The sequence below is a fragment of the Passer montanus genome, unplaced genomic scaffold (genome assembly GCF_014805655.1).
Source record: "Passer montanus isolate IOZ18808 unplaced genomic scaffold, ASM1480565v1 scaffold73, whole genome shotgun sequence".
NCBI classification, from domain to species: Eukaryota; Metazoa; Chordata; class Aves; order Passeriformes; family Passeridae; genus Passer; species Passer montanus.
The window spans coordinates 1,841,477-1,862,560 of record NW_024372481.1 but is presented as its reverse complement, the minus strand read 5'-3'; the positions used below and the strand labels follow the sequence as shown (position 1 = coordinate 1,862,560).

The 21,084-nt window shown below is 48.6% G+C and overlaps 2 protein-coding genes across 12 annotated transcripts in view; one reads left to right on the top strand and one right to left on the bottom strand.

Annotated features, from left to right (window-relative positions):
- Positions 1-93: 93 nt before the first annotated feature.
- RAB14 (RAB14, member RAS oncogene family) lies at positions 94-12,648 on the top strand. Its single transcript, XM_039730647.1, has 8 exons — positions 94-293; positions 6,711-6,769; positions 7,626-7,679; positions 9,113-9,290; positions 10,298-10,364; positions 11,229-11,316; positions 11,632-11,662; positions 12,257-12,648. The coding sequence occupies exons 2-8, from the start codon at positions 6,718-6,720 to the stop codon at positions 12,432-12,434; spliced, it is 648 nt and encodes a 215-aa protein (XP_039586581.1). The 5' UTR covers positions 94-293; positions 6,711-6,717; the 3' UTR covers positions 12,435-12,648.
- A 2,226-nt stretch (positions 12,649-14,874) lies between these two features.
- The window catches only part of CNTRL (centriolin), a 28,440-nt gene continuing 22,230 nt past the window's right edge, over positions 14,875-21,084 (bottom strand). For 5 of the 11 annotated variants that reach the window (XM_039730742.1, XM_039730750.1, XM_039730744.1 and 2 more), the window contains 9 exons: positions 20,674-20,831; positions 20,354-20,427; positions 19,793-19,981; positions 19,213-19,438; positions 18,829-19,034; positions 18,118-18,387; positions 17,978-18,040; positions 16,389-16,583; positions 15,699-16,195 (listed from right to left, as the gene is read on the bottom strand). In XM_039730742.1, the coding sequence (XP_039586676.1) occupies positions 16,124-16,195; positions 16,389-16,583; positions 17,978-18,040; positions 18,118-18,387; positions 18,829-19,034; positions 19,213-19,438; positions 19,793-19,981; positions 20,354-20,427; positions 20,674-20,831 (1,453 nt within the window). In that variant the 3' untranslated portion in view covers positions 15,699-16,123. Of the gene's footprint in view, positions 15,638-15,698; positions 16,196-16,388; positions 16,584-17,977; positions 18,041-18,117; positions 18,388-18,828; positions 19,035-19,212; positions 19,439-19,792; positions 19,982-20,353; positions 20,428-20,673; positions 20,832-21,084 lie in introns of those variants that run through there. The other 6 variants (XM_039730752.1, XM_039730746.1, XM_039730749.1 and 3 more) reach the window with 5 other exon arrangements.

Below are 21,084 nucleotides of genomic sequence, written 5' to 3'. Positions count from 1 at the left end.
TCGCGCCGGCGGGGTGGGCGGGGCCTCGCCGGGCAGCGGCCGCCGTGATTGGCTGCGGCGCGGCGCCCTCGCGCCCACTCTTTGTGCGGCCCCGGCGCCCGTCGAGAGTGGGAGGGGAAACCCCGTGCGAGGGGCGCCGCCATCTTGGCTGCGGGGGTGATGGGGGCGCAGCGGAGCCGCGTCTGAGGCAGCGGAGCGAGCCCGGAGCGAGCCGAGCCACGCCACAGCGCCCGCGGGGCACCGGGCACCGCCCGCACAGCCGCGCTGCACAGCTCCCCGAGCCCCCAGCACAGGTACGGCGGGCCGGCAGCGCCGCGGGGTGAGGCCGCGGGCAGGGCTAGGCCGCCCTGCTCGGTGCCGCCGCCGCCTCCCGCTGCTCCCCTCACGGCGCGGTGGGCAACGCCGCCGGCAAGCGCCCGGCCACGGGCGGTATTTTTATGTGTGTGTTTCTGTGTCTCCCCCTTACGAGCTGTTGCAGTCGCACGTAGGGTGTGTATGTGTGTGTTGTGCCGTATATGTGGCCGATGTGCAGCGTTATCTCTACTTTTGTTGTATTGGCCTGTGCCGTCGTGAACTTTGACAGAAAAATAACTTTGAGGGTTGAGGGAAAAGCCACTTCCTATCTGAGAAAGCAGCGAAAGTATTCTAGACTGGGTTTTTTGTCAGGGCTTTTTTAGACTAAACAGAGCGAATTGTTTATTCTCTGAATTGTTTATTGCCTGTTTGCAGCACACTAAACCTCTACAACATCTCTTGGTAGCTTTGTCCTGAATTGGAGTTGTGCTGAATTCTCCTTGCACTAAAGGAGGTTGCTCGCTGTGGCTTTTGCTTTGATAGATCTGTTTTGGGATGTTTTTCAGAGGTGACAGAGCCCCTTAGTGAACAGGAGTCACTCAGGTTGGCTGTATCCTAAAGCATATCAAAGCCCAAGCCACCACATCTCTTACAGATGTTATCCTGTGGAATGGATTGCCTGGGATTGATTCCTGTCATGGTTTGGACTCAGGGGCCCTCTTGCTTGGGCAGTACTTGCTGATGGGAAGAAAAAACCTCGGGGAATTCAATTACTAAATGTCACAATTTAATATGGTTTATAAAGGAATTTGCTAGCTTCCTGTAGGGATTTGAAAATGTCGTAAGTCTGAGTGGAAGGAAGAAGTTCCTCTTTTCCATGTTGTGGGTAACAAAAAACATGAGGAGTTCTTGTGAAGGACAGCAGTTTGGAAACAAACCTGTTCTACTGGAGGTACTGGGATGTAAAATGTAAATCATGCTTTAAAATTACCTGCTCACTCCTGGGCATCGAATGAAACCTGCTTAGATTGAGTCTCATTTTGCTGGGTCTTCCTGAAGCAGGACATAGATCTTAGTTAATATTTACCTAAAAACGTCTGTGACTTGTGTTTTCCTAGGTGGGGACTCCAGAGTGGTCTCATTTGTTGGAATGACAGAAAACTCTGCTGGTTTTGTATATTCTGTCCCAAACTTAGCTGATATCTCTGGATCTTGGTTCTCCTGCTGTGAACAGGCACACAACAGGTTGGAGTGTCCTGTAGAAGTGAGGAGACACAGGGGATGCAGGGGGGCTGAGGGAGGGCCGTGGCAGAAGGTGCTGGGGCTGATGAGCACAGGTAGGCAGTGATTAGTTCAGCTCTGCTGCTGGGGTGTGGTTAGGGACAATTGAGGTGTGCACATATAAATGCAGGAAGTTTAGGAAGCAAAATGGAGTAACTTAATGAAGCAGGATGTGAAAGCAGTAGAAGGATAACCAGGACAAGGTGGGTGTGACTGGAGAGTGGTGAGGAAAGTCAGAAAGTGAAGGCAGTGTGTTATGTAGCTTTGATTTAAAAAGAAAAACGAAGTTCTGGAGGAAGGGGAAGTGAAGGCCTGTGAAGCCTTTAGAAAAACCTCCTAAGCCTCAGGCTGGGTTGAGGTGTTTGACAGGATTAGGGAACATATCAAATGCATTTCTTCAAGAACAGCCTGGAAAGGGCTCTGCAGGGCTGCAGCCTGAGCCCAGAGCCTGCAGGCCTCCTGTGCTCTCAGGGAAGGAGTAACCAGGGCTGGGAATGGTAAGGAAATGCCAGGTGATCCTGGACAGCAGCTGCCAGAGGCTGCTGGGTGAGCAGATCACCTCAGCCAGATTTGCTGAATTGTGCTCATTGGATGCTCTGGTGAGATCCAAATGGGGGAGCAGGGGAGGATGCCTGGAGGAGCTGAGGGATGAGTAAGGAACTGGCCAGCAACAAGTGATGTTGTCACACAGGTGTGAAGGGCAGCAGGCTCTGAGGCTCCTCAGGGATCAGCAGGGCTTTGTAAAGCCAAGCCTGCAAAAGTGAAGAAATAAACAGAGCAGGGTGGCTGCAGAGCATCATCTGAAAGAGGGCTGAGGTGCTGATGTGGTTCAGGAAGACCTGAATGTCCTTGGTGTGTGAAAGCCAGAGAAGCACAGTGGAATTTAATTGTAGCAGACCTCCTAGCTTGCTGTGGACAGCAGACCTGTGGGAATTCAGTGCTTGGGTGAATGACTTGATAACAGAACTGTTATTACCTTCAGTTGCTGTGATCTGACAGGTGACCATAACTGAAGTTTCTAGTAGCCTGCTGCAGTGAGGTACCAGTTGAACCACATTGTTCTGCATGCTTGACAAAAGTCCTTATCAGGGGAAAAGTGCAATTACAAAATGAAACAATTCTACCCCTCTCCAGCTCCTCCCCCTTATCAATCTTATTGTTGTCTGTTAATGAACATCCAGGTAATCTGCAGCTTCAACTGTGAGAGCTTTTCCTGCTGCACACCCTTGGAGAATGATGCACAGGACACCTGGCTGCCACACAAAATCCCTTTTGCTACCCAGTGGTTCCCTGGGGGCAGAGTGCTGTGCTTTGCAGGGAACCAGCCACAGCTGGGCAGTGCTGAAGGTGGTGGATTTTTCCCCAGCTCTCATCCCTGCACATGGACCATCACCACAGCAGTGTCTAATAAACCCTCTGCATGCAGCTTCTGGTCTCCTTTCATAACACATCTTGTTGAGCATAAAGATACTGAATTTCTTAATGCAAATGATACCCAGGGAAGAGTTAAAACTGTGTCCTTGAACTGGAAGGAACTGCACAGGTCTCACAAAGGCTGGTATGAATCTGATATTTACAGTTATGTTACTGTGATAAAGAACGTTACAGCAGTGTGCCCAGAACAATCTTATCTCAGGAAGTACAGATGTAGCTGATACTTGAAATAAGGCTGCAGTGAGATTTCTGAATATCTCTGTGGTGCTTGTTGATTAGAGGAGGAGATGTAGATGTACTGGTGTCTCATTAAGTCATCTTTAACGTTCTAAAAAAAAAAGCCTCTAAGAAGAAGTTGATATATGGGAAATAGATTTGGTGACCCTGCTCACTGCAAAATTTCCAGTCGTAATGTGATACAGAAATGAATTGTATAGGCTTTGAAATGAGCATAAATCTGTGCTGAGTGAGATGCTGTGGCCAGTGGCCATCCTGCAGTCGTGCTCTGGGCTCCAGGGCAGCCTTACCTGGGAGAAGGGAGCCAGCACTGAGCTGGCAGCCTTGCCCAGAAGAAGGATGGCAGGTAGGCCAAGCTCCCAGACTAAACTTCTGCTTTCTGTTAACAGCAAACTCACGGCTGGTTAACTTTGATGTCACAGTGCCAGCAGTGGCCCAGGCTGAGCTGTGGATATTTATGTGCAGCTTTCTCAGCCCTGCAGTTCTTGCTCTCCCAAGAGGAAAGCCCCATCCCCCCGTTGGGATTATTGAGATTCACAGGTCTGGAGCAGAGAGGGTGGAGGCAGAACTCCAGTTCTGCAGACCCTCTGAAGGCATCAACCCCTTGCATTGACATGTAGCTGATAGTTTAGAATTTACTGACCCCTCCTGTGCCCTGTTCTTGTCTGGACTTCCTTCTTTCGTCTGCAGTAACTGCTGAGGTGGTCAGTTTTCCAAGGCTGAATTCTCAGCAGGCTTTCTGTGTTTAGTTGGTTGCATTTTTTTTTCCTCCTTCAGCACAGAGTCCTTGTAGAATATCACTTTTATTCCAAGATCTGAGTACAGTTTGAATTCCTGCTAATCCTTATTGGAATTTGAGTGTTTAAAAGTTTGTTATTTGTTTTTATTTTATTTTATTTTTTATTTAAAGGAATAATCTGTTCTCCAGAAAATATTCCTGACCTTTACTAATGGTTTAGAGTATTTCAGAATATTTTCTGTAATGTGACCCTTGAAATAAATGTTATACCAGTAGTTTTTTGTATTGAAACAGCATAGTTAAATTTTTTTTACTTAGAGGACATAATGAAAATGGACATATCTCAGCAAGCAGAAACAGCCTGACAAGCAGAGCTGTATTTTTAGCAATGAAGATCTAGTTGAGATTTGCTTCAAATTCAGTTTATGACAGAGACTGCACTCAATTCCTGGTTTGTCCATGCTTTAAAAAAATCTCCTCACTTTCCAGGCTTGGATTGCAGGATGCATTCCCTCCTGGTTGGAACAGGACAGCAGCACAACATTGTTTACCCCACAGTGACATCCTAAAGTCATGTGCTCAGAAACATGAAACTTCCCTGTGCTTGGGAGTGCTTGGCACTCCTTGGCCTCCTGGTCTTGGGGAGAAGAGAGGGCACAGAGGCTTCTGAGGATTCCATAGCCACACAGGTGGTTGGCTCCCTGTCTTGGACTTCATGCTGCTGGTTGGGTTGTTAACAGCATCAGTTCCTGGATATTTCAGAATGCACAGGAGATCTTTGCTGCATACTGGTGCTCTTGGTGTCTCGAGGCTGTAACACCCAGTTGTTTTTTGGGGGCACTTCCTGCTCTCCTCCTGAAGTACTTGCATGTATAAATCAGCTTGTTGAAGCTTTCTTTTGTACCTGAGGGACCCCCAGTTTGGCCCTGTGTGCCATCAGTGGAGCTGAGCTGTGAGCATGCTGCTCCTGCCCTGCCCACCAAGGAGGTGCCAGGTGGAGGGTCCTGCAGGAACCTGTGCTTTGTGTGCCCAGCTTACTGTGCTGGGACATGCTGGAGAAGAAAAAGAACATCATGTGTGAAGATGTTCAGGAAACTTGAAGGACTGGATGTTTCCACAGTGACACATTCATTTGGAACTCAGCATGGAGCAGTGACTTGTCTTTATTTACTGCTGTTGAAAATAACCCATGCACGTGTTGAAGCTGGTACTGTAACTCTGGAATCTTCTAGGAAATAAGGCAGTAAAGCTGCTGGCTTGCTTGGTGAATTAGTGCCCAAAATTGTCAGTTTATCCCCTATCTTGGAATAAACTGGTTCAGTAGAACAGTGTGTGTCTCTGTAGGACTTAGCAGAGGTGCTGTGTGTTCTGCTTGGGACAGAAGTGTTTCCATCTCCTGAGCCAGGCGTGGAGGGAAGACGAGGTGCAGAGCAGTGCCTGGCACTCAGTAAACCCTTCTTAGCTGCTCTGGGAGTTGTTCCCCTCCCAGGTCTAGATAAGCATGTTTGCCTCAAATCTCAGTGCTGGGAAGCAGAGGCTGCTGGCTCTGTGCTGGGAATGAGATTTGTTCATCTTTCTTCCAACTGCAGTTTGCTGAGAGGGATTAATTGTGGTGCAAGGAACAGTGCTTTGCTTCTGAGAAAGTCTCAGGCCTGGAAGCTTTCCTGTGTATTTCTTTCCAGTATTGGTTTCATTTGTCATGTGAATGACACATGACCTAATGAAAATCTTTCTAGGCTCCAGCAGTGTTCCTTGTAAGGAGTACCATGTGTTTGTAATGGCTGGCTGGCTGCCCTGCAGGAGCAGCAAGGGAAGTGCTGAATTCCTGCTAGAAATTTTCCACTGGCTTACATGATCAGTGGATCCAGTTTAACTTAAAACCTGGGACAAAAGCAGGCATTTCCCATCTTTATTGTTACCTGGCAACATCTGGCCCTTACAGATGTGTAATCCTGGCTAACTCATGTGTTAGTTAGCAAGTCAGCTTTTACTCCTTGCAGATTTAAACAGCCAAAGCCAGTTATAATTCCCTCAACATTTAGGAAAATTCTGGAATGTCAGAAGTGTTTTGACTGCCTTTTAAAAAAGAGAAACTGCTCAACAGCCTTGCTGTAGCTCTGCTGTGCTGACAAAGCCACAGAGATGTTAACCAACTTCCTGAACATCTGATTTGTGGCTTGCAGCGCTTTTCCAACATGGACAAGCAGCACCCCAGGCCCCAGTTAAGGCTACTACAGCATTCTTTTAAATCTTAGCTTTTGCTGCAAGCTGCACTGCTTCCTTTGTTGCTGTTGCAAGTCTCAGAAGTGTGAGGTAATAGTTCCAACTTGCTGGGTTTGTGCTGGAGTCAGGTTTTATTCTCAGTTGATACCTCAGCTCTTTGGTGGGTGAGTGCTGGTCTGGCAGTGACTGTGCAGAGCAAGGGGGGACTGAGCTTTTCACCAGCTTTAAGTCCTGGATAAAATTGATTATCAGTGCTACCCCAGAGTGTGTTTCTACTTGGAGGCCTCACTGACAGGGGCTCAGAGCAAACAGTGTGGGAAGTTTGCTGGCTGTGCCACTAATTCAGTGACACTGGGGAGCTGCACAGATTTGAGCTGTGAATGAGAGGGTGGCTGGGGGAGAGAGGAAGAGGAAGGGTTTTTTTGTTTATGTGGACTAAAGTGGATGATTTGGGTCGCCTTGAGGGAACATCAGTTCTGATGTGTTCTGTTTTTTATTTTAGTGCCACAATGGCAACTGCACCTTACAACTATTCCTACATCTTTAAGTACATCATAATTGGTAAGTACCAGTGGGCTCACACCTGTCTGTGTTCTGTGTGGGTACATGAGGAGCCCGTGGCTGTGCCAGGCTGCTCTCAGTTTGTGCTTGTCCCACCTCTGTCCCCACAGGTCACCACACTCTGTGCAGCTTTAGCATTGACTGGAGCATTTTGCATCATTAATCTCAAAGGTTTTAGAATTTAAGGTGAAGGCACCATTGCATGAGGCTCATAAACCTCTGGCAGGCTGTATTCTTGTGTTTAAATGTTGCTTTTAGCTGCAGCTTCCTTGGCTGCTTACTCAGGGACTCTGAGGGATTGCATTTATTGCTGTCCTGGAAGAACTGGTCTTGCTGTTAATTGTTTAATTGTTAATGATCTTGTGTAGGTGTAAATGATCTGCAGGTTTGTAAGTCAGGCTGCTGACAGCCTCAGCCTCTGGAAAAGTTGGTTCTTGAAAGATCTTGCTGTGTCTCACTTTTGGCATTGTGCAAGAGGATCAGTGGAAATAAAGCAATTTCTTGAGATGTTCTGGATGGTTGTCAGTATTTTTTGATGTTCTTACCACAACAAGACAGGAGCAAACACCAAGTATATTTTACATTTCAGTTTCTTCAGCTGTACTTTTTATAACCTTGTGAAATACCGTTATAAAATCAGTAATACACATTAACTATTTCTTGAGTGTTGTGCTCCTGCTTGCAAGCTGTACCTGTAACCAGAGCTTTAGTGGCAAGTTGATAAATTCAAGGATATAGCCAGGGATAGAACACTGCCCATCTGACCTGAGAAATGAATGTTTCTGTACCATTTGTTGTGTGGGAGGAAGAAAATGTGCTTGTTGCAACAATGATTTAACTATTCTTTCTGTAACAGGGGACATGGGTGTAGGAAAGTCCTGTTTGCTTCATCAATTCACAGAAAAGAAGTGTGAGTATTTCAGATCACGATATTTATTCTAACTGGCATTTCCATCCCTTTTCCCTGCCTGTTTCCATCATGCATGAGCTCAGTTTGTCTGTCTTACTCTGTGAGTTTGGATTGTACCGGGTCACATTTCTGGTTTGACTTCAGCAGATGCAGAAACAAATATTGATGGAGTTATGGCAAAACCTGCTCCAGCCAATGCTGCCTGTGAGGACTGGGAGGACTGGATCTGATTTTACAGATTTTCTGTGGATTTTGATACGGACAAAGAAATTTCTTGTCTGAGCTTTGCATGTTTTCAATATTGGTGTAGCTTGATCACAAGCAGTTGAAGTTTTTAGTGCTGTTAAGGAGTTCAAAAGGAAAAAAAAAGGAATAATTTTGCTTTCAGTCCTTGTTTGCAGCCTTAAGCAGCCCTGCAGGACACTTGGCCTGCCCTGGGTGATGGTGTTGAGGGCTTGCTGCAGTCTCTCAGCTGAAACATTTTCTCATGTTTTATCATCACTAATTAAGAGTTAGCTTCAGTTGCTGCTGGTGTGTGTTGCATTGGGGTTTGCAGCAGCTGTTACCTCACTCAGTGAGTAAGTCTGGAGGTATTTCTCAGTACAGGCATCACCATGTGCTGCTTGAGATGAGGTAACAAGTGGGTAGGAGCTGCAGTTAAAATATTTGTTTTCCAGTAGAAATAGGAACTGCTGACTGTTGTTTTTAATGAAAATGCACTATCACCCAGCTATTTAAAAGCCATTTTGCACATGGTCAAATTGTCCATGAGGAGAATGTTCTGTCAGCACCAAACCAAAGCAGTACAACCAAACTTAACGTGCCAAACACCTCTGCTGTGAGACTGCCCTGACTCTGGCAGCCTGGGTAGGTCCTCATCCTGTCTCTATTTTCTTGATCTTCCTCAAAGATGAGCTTATTGACATGAGTTTATCAGAACTAGAAAAATGCCTTTTTGGATTTGATTTGGTGTGTTTGTAGCTGCTTATGAAGCTGGCATTTTCTTGGGCAGTCATCCTATTGCCCTGTCTGACCCAACTTGGGTGTTTGTTTTTGAAGATGTGACAGACTTTTTAACTGCATCTTTCTTGGTAATTCCCTAAAAATTATCTTTTCCTACTGCATTAAAATAGTTAACCTTCTGCAAGGATAGACTGGGATCAGCTGACTTGGTACCTTCTGATATGTGTGGCCAAAGAGCAGCAGAGAAGGCAAGGAATTTTACAACTGTTTTTAAAACTAACAGCAGCTCAGGAAATGGAGCATTTTCTTTCTGGTTAAGTGATGCAGTTTTGGAACTGTAGCTGTAAAAATGCTTTTTTAGAGACTGAAAATCTGGTAAAGATAACTGAAAACTTGTGGTAGTAATATTTTTACAACAAGGAGATTTTGTCCTAGGAAGATCTGATCTTTGCTCTTATTTTTCATGACAGTTATGGCAGACTGTCCCCACACAATTGGTGTTGAATTTGGCACAAGAATAATCGAAGTTAGTGGCCAAAAAATTAAACTACAGATTTGGGATACAGCAGGACAAGAGAGATTCAGGGCTGTCACACGAAGCTACTACAGAGGAGCAGCAGGAGCTCTCATGGTCTACGACATCACCAGGTAAGGGCAGCAGGGCTCTGCGTGTGATGCTGAGCTGGGGATGGTGCACAGCCCAGTCCTGTCTGTCTGTCTGTCTGTCCCCTTGGCTCAGAGGCTCTGTGTGTGTGGATGAGCAGCATCCTGCTGTGTGATGCCTGCCACACCTTACCTATGGTTAAAGAGCTGCAGATGAGGCACAGGGAAAGACGTGAGCGGCTTTTCTTGGAAAACTGGCTGCTGATGAGCCTGAGGAGTTTGCATTCCAGGCTGTGACTGCCTGTGTTGAAGTGTTGTAAAGAACTGGCTTTGCCCTTAGAATCTGCTCTTCAGCACGTGGTGCTGCTGCTGTGGAGGCACTGGCAGAGCTGCTCACCTGGCAGGGCTGCCCTGGGTGGGCAGCTGCCCGTGCTGTGGGGACAGCCTGGCCTCAGCCTGAGCCTGGGCCTCACCCCCAGCAGCCTGGCACTGCACAGCAGCCATCCTGCCTTCCTCTAGAGACAGCTAAAGATGCTGCTCAAGCAGCAGTGCATCAGGTGCAACATGAAATAATTTTGCTTTCACACATCTCTCGTCTTCCTCTGGGGATGTTCTTGATGTTCTTCAGGCACCTCTTTGTTTCCTCCTGCATATGTAGGTGTATTTCCTGTTTGTGTAAACCTTGAGTGAAACATGACCTTCTGCAGTTTGTTACTGAAGTGCTGTTCTGCTGCACTGTGTTCTGTAAGGGTATTTGACAGGAAACCCTTGCACATGTTCTGTTGAAAACAGCAGCAGCCTTGTCTGTGTGCAGAGCTGTGTGCTAGCAGTGGGAATGGATCTGGCTTTCCAGTGGCAGTGTAAGAGCTGCTCCAAGGGTTTAAAGTTGACTTGAATTTGTGGTCTGAGTCCACACTGCTGCTCTTTTGTCTGTCTTGAGGTGGGGAGAACAGCAGGAATGGTGGATGTTGCTGTGTTTGGATGCTGACTGTGCTGTTGGCACCTAAATATTTTATAAAAGGCTAAAAGTGTCCTCTCTTGATTCTTTGCAGAAGAAGTACGTATAATCACTTAAGCAGCTGGCTGACAGATGCAAGGAACCTCACCAATCCAAATACTGTAAGTTGGACTTCATTTAGCTTAAAGGCAAGATTGCTTCTCCCTGAGCAAGTGGTGGGAGGCTCAGGCCAAAGCACTGCAGTGGTCTCTGCAAGAGTGCAGGGATTCCCTTCCCTGCTGCAGCAAAAGGGCTTCCTCTAAAAGTCTTCTTGTGCCACTCACCTTTCAGGGTCTGTTTGAAACAGTTGGAGACAAAATTGGGATGAAATCTGGACCAGCCTTGATTGTGTTACTCCTCCTTGCTTTGTGTCAGTAAGGAGGGGAATGCTGTCCTTAGGCTGGAGTGTAAATTGGATCTCCAGCAAGAGCTGACCAGGTTTTGTGGAGGAAGATCCTTCTGGGTCTCTGCCCATACCACAGAGCTGTTGTTCTTCAGCCTGTTCCTGAATGCCTCTAAAATACTTTAGCACCAAACTGATGAGAAAACTAAAGATTGGTGATTAAACAAATAGGAGAAGTGGCTCAAGGTACTGCTCTCATGAGTAAAGCAGCTTTTTAGGACCTCATCTCCTGAATGCCTCTAAAATACTTTAGCACCAAACTGATGAGAAAACTAAAGATTGTCTGATTATTAAACAAATACAAGAAGTGGCTCAAGGTACTGCACTCATGAGTAAAGCAGCTTTTTAGGACCTGTTATGAGAACACCCTAAAGCCTTGGAAAGTGACAGCTGGAGATGCTGTTCTTGCTTTCCCAGCGTGGGGAATGCTAGAGCAGAGTTCTCCTGAAGGAGCATGGCTTCTGCAGATAATCTGCTCTGCATATTTCCCTTTGGTTTTTTAAAAAGCCTCATTAATAATGAAGGTGGCAGTGAAAAGGCTCCTGAGCTTTTTCCCAGAGTAACTTTTTCTCTCCTGACCCAGGTGATAATCCTCATAGGAAACAAAGCAGACCTGGAAGCACAGAGGGATGTTACATATGAAGAAGCCAAACAATTTGCTGAAGAAAATGGTGTGTTTTTTTTCTCTTGAGCTGGTACTTTCCTACAACATAGTGATGTTAAAGTGAATCCTCAGCATTGATAGCTGCAAGCTTACACTTCCAGAGTGATGGAATTGTATGTACAAACTCCTGCTGTGCCTCAGGCAGTCTGATAACTGTGTGTAGTTCTAGAAATCAGCTTGTGATGATGCCTTGACATAGTCACAAAAGCTTGTTTAGTACTAAAATAGTGTCTTGCATGTAATGGGAAGGTCGTGGTGTGTCTGACTTTGGGCTCTCTGGGGTGTGTTGTGCACTGACTGTTCAACCTCTGTCTCTGAACAGGTTTATTGTTCCTTGAAGCAAGTGCAAAAACGTAAGTGACTTTTGGCTGTGGTGATGTTCAGATTGGTCTGTTTGCTGTGTCTTGAAAGTAACTTGGAACTGAGAGCTCTGGCTGCATTTCAGCCAAAGACTGGTTGAATTCAAATGAACTGATTTGGATTTCAGGCCTTATTTGAGTGTGGAATGTGCTCAGTGTGTAAAGGGTTCCTTCCCCTGGCTGTTCAGAGCTGCAAGTTTGGTCTGTAGCAATGCCCAGCCCCTCCAGTAACTGAAGAATTGCTGTGCCATGCTTGGGGCTGGCTGTGTCACTGGGGATCCCCAGGGCCACCAGGAGATGTGGCTCCCACTGGCCCTTGTCAGAACAGAACTTTGTGACAAAAAGAGGTTTTGATCCATAGTGGCTCCCTTTAAGGCTCTGTCAGAACTGTCCTGTGCACGGGGCTGGATGCCTTGGATTATTTTTGCTCCTCAGTGCTTTGGCACATTCCTTACTCCTGATGGGCTGATGGGGTGTGGTGCCCTGTCCCGGGGCTGGGCTCTTGGGCACGGAGGAGGGCACAGTGCCTGCCCAGCTCCCTCTGGAAGCAGCACTGCAGCCCCAGTAACTCCTGCTGCTCTCTTGCAGTGGAGAGAACGTGGAGGACGCCTTCCTGGAGGCTGCCAAGAAAATCTACCAGAACATCCAAGACGGGAGCCTGGACCTGAACGCGGCCGAGTCGGGCGTGCAGCACAAACCGTCAGCCCCGCAGGGCGGGCGGCTAACGAGCGAACCCCAGCCCCAGAGAGAAGGCTGTGGCTGCTAGTGACCCCTCCCTGGCTCCTCCTCACCTGACCCCTCACCTCTGGCTCTAGGGAGTGGTGCTTTTGACCGCTTCCCCATCTTCTGTACATCTTACTGGGTTTAATTAAAACTCTGAGACAAGTTTAACACAGTACTAAACTGCTAAACAACTTTAGATGTAATCAGGTTATCAAAGGCAAGTAGAGTAATAAAACCTCTCCTGCATGGTAAATCTAGAAGTTTTTTTTTCCTTGATTGTCCTTGTGATAGTGTCACCGATACATAATTTAAACTGAGCACTGATGCTGGACTCCTGATTTTACACTTTTGCAGGGCTTTGTCTTGTATGGTTTATTTTATGGTTCTTTGGCCTTTCTTCCCCACCTCTAATTGTTCGAGCTGTCAGTAGTAAAGGATAAGTTTTTGCTGTGAAATGACTTCTGATGGTAGCGAGGGGCTCTGTAATGATGTGCTTTTGTTGGAAGAATTCCCTGTGGGATGTGCTGGGGTCGGGGTGGCGCAGGGAAGCGATCTGTTCATTCTTGTGCTCAATAGCTTTACGTCATTCTTTTGCCACTTTTATCCTTTACCTTTGTTAACAGAACGTAAATATGTATAAAATTTGAAGGAACTGAGCTAACAGTTAAATACATCCTGTGTATATGATTTTAATGAAGAAAATGATGCCTGGCATTAGAGCAGTGTGTAAGAACCCCCTGTTTGTACAGTCTGAGCTCTCTGTGCCCCCGTGGCAGCACAGCCCAGCTGGGGCTGCAGCTGCTGGGCGTCACTTGCAGGGTCCCCACGGTGCTGGGGACACAGACATTAACACTAGTGGGGTGTGGCTCTCATTCTGCACTGTGCAATGCTCCCCTCTGCACTCAGCAGTGCTCTGCCTGCTTCTCTTTGGCATTCTGGGGCTTCAGCCGTGGCCGGGCTCTCGCACACCTCCCGCTTTTGTACCTGTAACTTTGGGACTGGGCAGAGGCTGAACTGGACAGTTGGAACAACACGTGCTCTCTAGGGATTTTTAACTACTCTTGTATTTTTTAACAGTGCTGTGTGAGGGGTTTTTTTTAAAGGGTTTTGCTTCAAGCTTTCAAGTACATCCTTCCTGGGGTGCCACAGCCTGGCCTGTGTGTGAGGGGGTGTCACGTGGTGACCCTGCTGGGGGGTGTTGCTGCACTGATGTGGGGTTTTACTGTGGCTCCTTGTGCAGCTTCACTTGGAAAACATCACAAGGTTTAGAAATGGAAGGGGGTAAGTGCTTAACCACAATCCAGTGTCCCACTTCAGGCTTACTGCAGCGTTTCAAATACAAAGTAGTCTGAAAATCCCTCTCTAGACACTAAAACTCTACAATGTTCAGACTTGTAAGTAACCAGTGGTACCAGAGTATTGTACAGTCAATGTTAAATAAAAGCCAAAACTGGAATGTGCAGACAATAGGATTTGGGTAACTCGTGTGCTGTCCCTTTGTTTGTCTGGTTAGTCCTTTTTTAACTCCTGTTCCTCAGTAGATGGGTATGTTCAAGATCTCCAGCTCCTGCATCCTGCTTAACCCAAGGCTGCACCAGGGCTTGCCCAGGGACCACGACCTGCTGCTGATGTGAAGTCAGTGTTGTAATGACTACAGCTTGTTGAGGTGCAATACCTGTACTCCCAGAGTAAGTTACAGTAGGTCTCATTGTTTCTGTCACAGAAAGGATCTGTTTGGACTGCTGTACTCCTCATTTGATGTAACAATGCTATTAATCTAAATATTTGTAAATAAAGTACCTGTATCTAGATAAACCTCCCTGCTGTGTGTTACTTGCTCTGGCCCTCTGTGCTGAGGGTGGGATCTGTGAGGAGGGAGAGCTCCTTGGAGTGCTGGGATCTGTGCTCAGCCTTCACCTGGGCCTTGTTCAAACGTCAGACTTTCCCAGAGGAATCTGCCAGTGGTTTCCAGAGCTGCTTCACCTGGGCCTTGTTCAAACGTCACAGGCTTTCCCAGAGGAATCTGCCCGTGGTTTCCAGAGCTGCTCTCTAAGGGAAGCAGGGCTGGGTGTGTTTGTTCCCAGTGAACTCTGACAATGGCTGCATAGAAAAATGTTATCTTTAAAGAGGATGAGAAAGGGCCAGACTGAGACTGGTGCCAAAGCCCATCCCTGGGGAAGGGTGGGGAGGGCTGGGACAATCCCTGCACAGCCCCTGGCCTGTGTCTTGTCCTGCTGCCTGAGGGATTTACAAAGTGGCTTCTCCTCTGCTAATTAGGGAATAAGCTGGTTGTAATTTTGTTAAGCCATTGTCTGTATCCACCTGGTTCAGACAAGTGATGCAGCCAAGCCTGGGGAGGGGAAGAGGGACAAGGACAGAAATGCCAGTGTTAGACATTCCCCAGCATTTGTCACTGTCCAGTGCCAGTATCAGTGTCCTGGAGAACAGCTTTAAGGAAAAGAATCTGCAACCACCCCCAGATAAAAGCATCAGTCACAACAGTTTATTTTAGGGAAGTATCCAAAATAATTGTATTTTAAGCCTCCATGCACTTGGCAACAGATCAGACCTTGTAACAAGGTTTCTTTAAAGTGGAAACTGGCCACTAGCTGGACATTTAAATAGGAAGTTGGTTTGGACATGTTTAAATACACGTTTAATTTTTTTTTTTAAAAAAACAACTTTTCTATAAAAACCTGTTGTTAATTGTACAAAACCTTCACAGTGCAGGCCTTGCAGCAGCTGTTTGTGAGTGGTGGCAAAGGCCTTTTCAGACAGGGCTCACCCAGTGAGGTAGGAGAACTCTTCAGAGCTGGCACCTGAGGGCCCCTGTCCAAGCTGTGCATGTGCTTTGGGCTTTGCTTTCAAAGTGAAGCCACTTTTCAAGTAACCTTTGTACCTTAAACTGTTACAAAAGAACACTTTTGTACCAGGCTGGGGTGGAACCAGCTGTCCCAGAGGTTCGGCCACGGGGCTGAACAGTAGAACCAGGAAAGTTCCTGAAAGACCAGGGATGGCAACAACTGCAGCAGTAACTCCGTGTCCCAGCAGAGCTTCCAGCAGCTCTCACCCAGACTCCAAACTTTAGGTTCGTGTTGCACAACACAAACCTAAACCAGAGCAGACAGCAGCCCCAGGAATGCTGTCACTGGGAGGGGCAGCGTGGTCTGTGAAGCCACAGCTGCCCCTCAGCCTTCCAGCCACTGGGAGGGTGGCACTGGCCTGAAGGCACATCTCACCTCTGGCCTTCACCGAGAAGGGCTCACCCAGTGAGATAGGAGAACTCTTCAGAGCTGGAACCTGAGGGCCCCTGTCCAAGCTTTGCATGTGCTTTGGGCTTTGCTTTCAAAGTGAAGCCACTTTTCAAGTAACCTTTGTACCTTAAACTGTTACAAAAGAACACTTTTGTACCAGGCTGGGGTGGAACCAGCTGTCCCAGAGGTTCGGCCACGGGGCTGAACAGTAGAACCAGGAAAGTTCCTCAAAGACCAGGGATGGCAACAACTTCTGCAGCAGTAACTCCGTGTCCCAGCAGAGCTTCCAGCAGCTCTCACCCAGACTCCAAACTTTAGGTTTGTGTTGCACAACACAAACCTAAAGCAGAGCAGACAGCAGCCCCAGGAATGCTGTCACTGGGAGGGGCAGCGTGGTCTGTGAAGCCACAGCTGCCCCTCAGCCTTCCAGCCACTGGGAGGGTGGCACTGGCCTGAAGGCACATCTCACCTCTGGCCTTCACCGAGAGACTCCCTGGGAGCTGGAACGCAGCACTGGCGATCCCAGCGCGCTGCCCGGGCTGCTGGGGACCTGTAAAAACCCCAAAGCCCTGTGAGGAAAGCCCAGCCCTTCCAAAGCCATCAGCTACTGCCAGAGCAGGGGCAGGGTGAGATCCCCACCTTCAGAAAGCCCTGCCCAGCCTCGGAGAGGCTGTAACACCTCCAGTGAGAGAAGAACCATTAACCCCCCCAAATGAGAATCCTGGGCTGCAGCAGAACGTTACCTGAGCTTTTGTTACGCTGTGAAGAGAGCCCAGGCTGGGGCTGCTGGGCAGGAAGAAGGAATCCGAAGCAGTGCTGCTGACCAGCTCATCCAGCACCTGCAGCTGGCGCTGGAGGCTGTGCAGGCTCCCGGCCGTCTGCCGCTTCCCCCGCAGCAGCACCTCGGCCTGCTTGGCCAGGCAGCGCCGCAGCTGCGCCTGCAACGCACGGCAGCGTCACACGGGGCTGGGGACACGGGGATGGGACACCGGGCTGGGACACCGGGAGCGCCACACGGGGCTGGGGACACCGGGGCTGGGACACCGGGGTGGGACACCGGGGGCGTCACACGGGGCTGGGGACACCGGGCTGGGCCAGGCAGCGCCGCAGCTGCGCCTGCAACGCACGGCAGCGTCACACGGGGCTGGGGACACGGGGATGGGACACCGGGAGCGTCACACGGGGCTGGGGACACCGGGCTGGGGACACGGGGCTGGGACACCGGGCTGGGACACCGGGGAGCGTCACACGGGGCTGGGACACCGGGCTGGGACACCGGGGATGGGGACACCGGGGATGGGACACCGGGGAGCGTCACACGGGGCTGGGACACCGGGGATGGGGACACTAGGGCTGGGGACACGGGGGTAGGGACACGGGGGCCGGGGACACCAGGGTGGGGACACCGGGGAGCATCACACGGGGGCCGGGGACACGGGGCTGGGGACACTAGGGCTGGGGACAGCAGGGAATGGGCACACCGGGTCACACCAGGGTGGGCACACGGGGCTGGGGACACGGGGCTGGGACACCGGGAGCGTCACACGGGGCTGGGGACACCGGGCTGGGGACACGGGAGCCGGGGACACGGGGCTGGGGACACGGGGCTGGGGACACCGGGGCTGGGGACACGGGGCTGGGACACCGGGCTGGGGACACGGGGCTGGGACACCGGGAGCGTCACACGGGGCTGGGGACACCGGGGTGGGGACACCGGGTCACACCAGGGCTGGGGACACGGGGCTGAGGACACCAGGGATGGGCACATGGAGCTGGGGACACGGGGAGCATCACACAGGGGCTGGGGACACTAGGGATGGGCACACGGGGCTGGGCAACACTGCAAAGTCAGCCCTAACACGGGGCTGGGGACACGGGGCTGGGGACACCAGGGAATGGGCACACCGGGTCACACCAGGGTGGGCACACGGGGCTGGGGACACGGGGCTGGGCACACCGGGCATTTGCAACACTGTGCAAAGTCAGCCCTAAAGCCTGGAAGGTTGTCTCACACTACAAGCAGGGGGCAGTGGGTTTGGGAGTTATTTTTAACTAAGCTCTGTTTTGAGGCAATGTTCTAACTGATCATGGGTGGTGCTGAACTCCTCTGTCAGGATGATATAAATGAGAGAATCTTGTTGGGATACTCCAACGTCCAATTAAGTGCCAATTAAAATTACCCATCTTGCTACAGCCAGGCTTTTACTGTTCCCACCCAAAGCTCCTCTCTCTGGTCATTACAGAGTGGATTTGCCTGAGCTGGAGGAGGATCCCCACCCCCCCAGGTAGTTTAGAAGGGGCCCAAGGGATGTGAGGGGCACAGATGTGGCACCTTGAGCCTGTCCTCATGCTGCTGCAGCTTCTCCCTGCGTGCCTCTCCCCGCCACTGCTCATCCTTGGGGAAAAAAAAGCACAATCAGCCAGAGGGACCAACACAGCACCAGCAGCAGCTACTTGTCCAAAGCATTTTACCAGTAAGAAGAATCTGGAAATATTGAACTTTTCTTCCAAGGAGAGGAGCTGTCTGTCAGCAGCAGTGAAGGGAGCAGTCTCTGAGTTATCACACTCACACTGCAGGCTCCTCTTTCCTTCAAATGATACTTCCAAATCTTCCAAGGTGGCTGGAGAAGATGAGTGTGAAGATTCAAACCCCATCCTAATCTCATTCTCAACCTCCAGGTTAAGCAAGGTTGCTGCACTCTGCATTTCCCTTTGTCTCTCTTCCAGGTCTTGGGTTTTAGCCTGCAGCACAAAACAGTTGGGTTACAAACACCAGTCCTTAACCTAAACCTGCCACACTCCAACCTTGCAGGGCCTTCCCAAATGATTTCCAATTGCCAACAACATTCTTCTCTGTTTTTAAAGGGCTTCACAACAATTTATAAAGGGTTTATTGAAGGACTAGAAGAAGTCAGACAAGCTGCTGCTCCTGGGGAGCTGCAGGGAGATGCCTTTCACTGGCAGCCCCCCCTACAGAACGTGAGCTAAGAGACCCCAGGAGCCCTTTGAGGCAGAAACAGGAGTAACTCGGGTGCTGTGCAGCTCTGGGAATGCCACAGGGGGGCTGCCCCCAGTCTGCTCAGGAACTTGTTGCATTACTTTGTTTCTCCAATGACAAAAATGGGTGTTCCATCATTCTGCTGTTTGAAATAACCCAAACCCCCAAACTCAGCAAGGACTTACTTGCAGTTTGCTTTCAAGCTCCATTATTTGCATTTTCTGTGTTTCTCTCAGATTCAAGATTTGTTTTTCTGCTTCTCTCCTCTCTGACACTATCTGACCTTGAAGTTGCTTTAGCTCAGACTTGGAGACATCCAGTTCTTTCTGAAGACACTGTATTTCTCTGTCTTTTTGTTGTAACTGTAATTCTTTTTCTGAGAGCTGATGTTCTGTAAAGAACATTTGAAAAAAAAAATCCTGATTAGCAGAACTTATCTCGGCCCACTTCATACACAGCAGATATTTTCCAAACACCAAGAACCCAAACAAGATGAACAAAAATATTTGTTGTGCCATTATCCTCAGCCCCCAGAGATGGTGGCAGCTCATTTGTGCAATGACTCTTACTGCTTTTCCTGATGGTTTCTTCAAGAGCTGCACACTGGGACTCCTCCTTTTCCAGCTTCCCAAGGTTCTCCTCTGCCAGCCTGACTTTAGCTATTGCCTGCTCCAGTTTCTTGTGTTGATCTGTTAGTTCCTTTTCCAACAGGATTTTCTGATCCTTCACTTTAGCTGCACATTCTTCCAGTTTTTTCCCTTCACGCTCCGAGTTTTGCTTGAGGTGATGTAGAACCTGCCAGAAACCCCCCCACTCTGAGCATGAACCAGCAACAACTCAGGGAGAACAAAAACCATCACTAAGAGACATGAGGGATGTAAAAACAGCATAAATTGGAAAGAACTGCAGTCTAACAGTCCCTACTGACAAAAAATGTTTGTCAATTTTTCTTGCCTCTCTCATTTTCAGAACAGCTCCCTCACTTTTTCTTTTGGGTTACACTTTGCTGAAACTCCTCACCCACCCTGAGCCAATTTGGCCAAACCAATCTGTGCTTTTGTGATTATTTGTAAACTCACACCTCAGACTTTTTGGCCTGAATTATTTTTAGGGTCAGGAGGAAGTGGGGCAGCTCAGGGCGCTCATTACCGCTTCCTGTTGGGTGAGTTCTGTTTCCTTCTCCTCAATCTTTTTCTGGAGCTGCTGCAGGTGGTTCTGCCTCTTCCTGTGCCTCTCCTGGCATTCCTTACGTTTCCTTAAATACCCCTGGATCTCTTCCTTCAGGGCTGCCTGCTCTCTGAGCAGCTCCTCCTGCTGCCTGGAGTTGTTTTCCAAATCCTGCCATGGAAAATAAAAACCTGTGGTAGGAGGAGCTGGGAAGAGGAACCAGCCCCAAAGGTTTGGGTTTGAGACAACAGAGCTGGCCCTGGCACACTCAGGGCTCCTTCCACTCAAAGCAGCCACAAAGTGAATTAGAAGAAGGAGACACCAGATAAAAAGCCAGAAGGTGCTGCTTGGTTGGTTGTTTTTAAATTATCTTCTTCCTAAGAAGCAACAAACCCTCTCCACACTCAGCAAGAAGAAGGCAACAAAGCAATGCCTGTGCTCAGCTCTGCAGGGCTCTGGTGTTGAGCTGTGCCCTCACAAACAGGTCAGGAGCAACAACAGCCTCCCAGAGTGACCATGAGGATGGGTTTCACTAAAACCAACCTGTTCCACAAGGTGAAGCTGCTGCCTTGAGTCATTCAGCTCTGCTTTCAGTCTTTCCAATTCTTCCTTCTTCCCTAGAAAAGTATTTGGTGACAAGAATTTTCAATCAGCAATTTGAAATACCAATACACAGAAATTCTCTCTTTTCATGAGCAAAGAATGAATAAGACAAACACAGTTTATGAAATGTCCATGTTAAATTCTTTCTGCCCATGTGAGCATGCTGAATGTTTAATATCATACAGTTCAGCTCAAGTGTGTCTTTTAACAGAATTTCTCTTAAAGTGTATCACTGCTTACACCCAGAAATTCATCTTTACCTTGAAGATCCCCCTGCACAGCAACAATCTCTGCATTCAGTGATTTCTTCTGCTTGTTCAGTAGCTCTACCTCCTGCTGCAGGTTCTTAACTTCCAATTCCACTTTTTCCATGTTGGACAGTGCAGTTCTGCTGCTGTCTTCAGCAACAGTTAAGTCTCTGTAAAATGTCAATCACATTCTTGTTTAGTTGGAAATTCTTGGTGAGGACTGAAAAAATGTCAGTAAAACCCTCTGAGCCCAAGGGGATGGCAGGAGCAGCCAGAGCAAGACAAATGTCCTGTTCCAAGATGCAACACTTTACTTTTTGTAACATTTCTCCTAGCATTGCCAGGATGTAACAAATGCTGCTGATTCATCAGCTCCACTGCAGAATATTTTTTAAATCTGCTGTAGAGAGGCTTAAAGCAAAA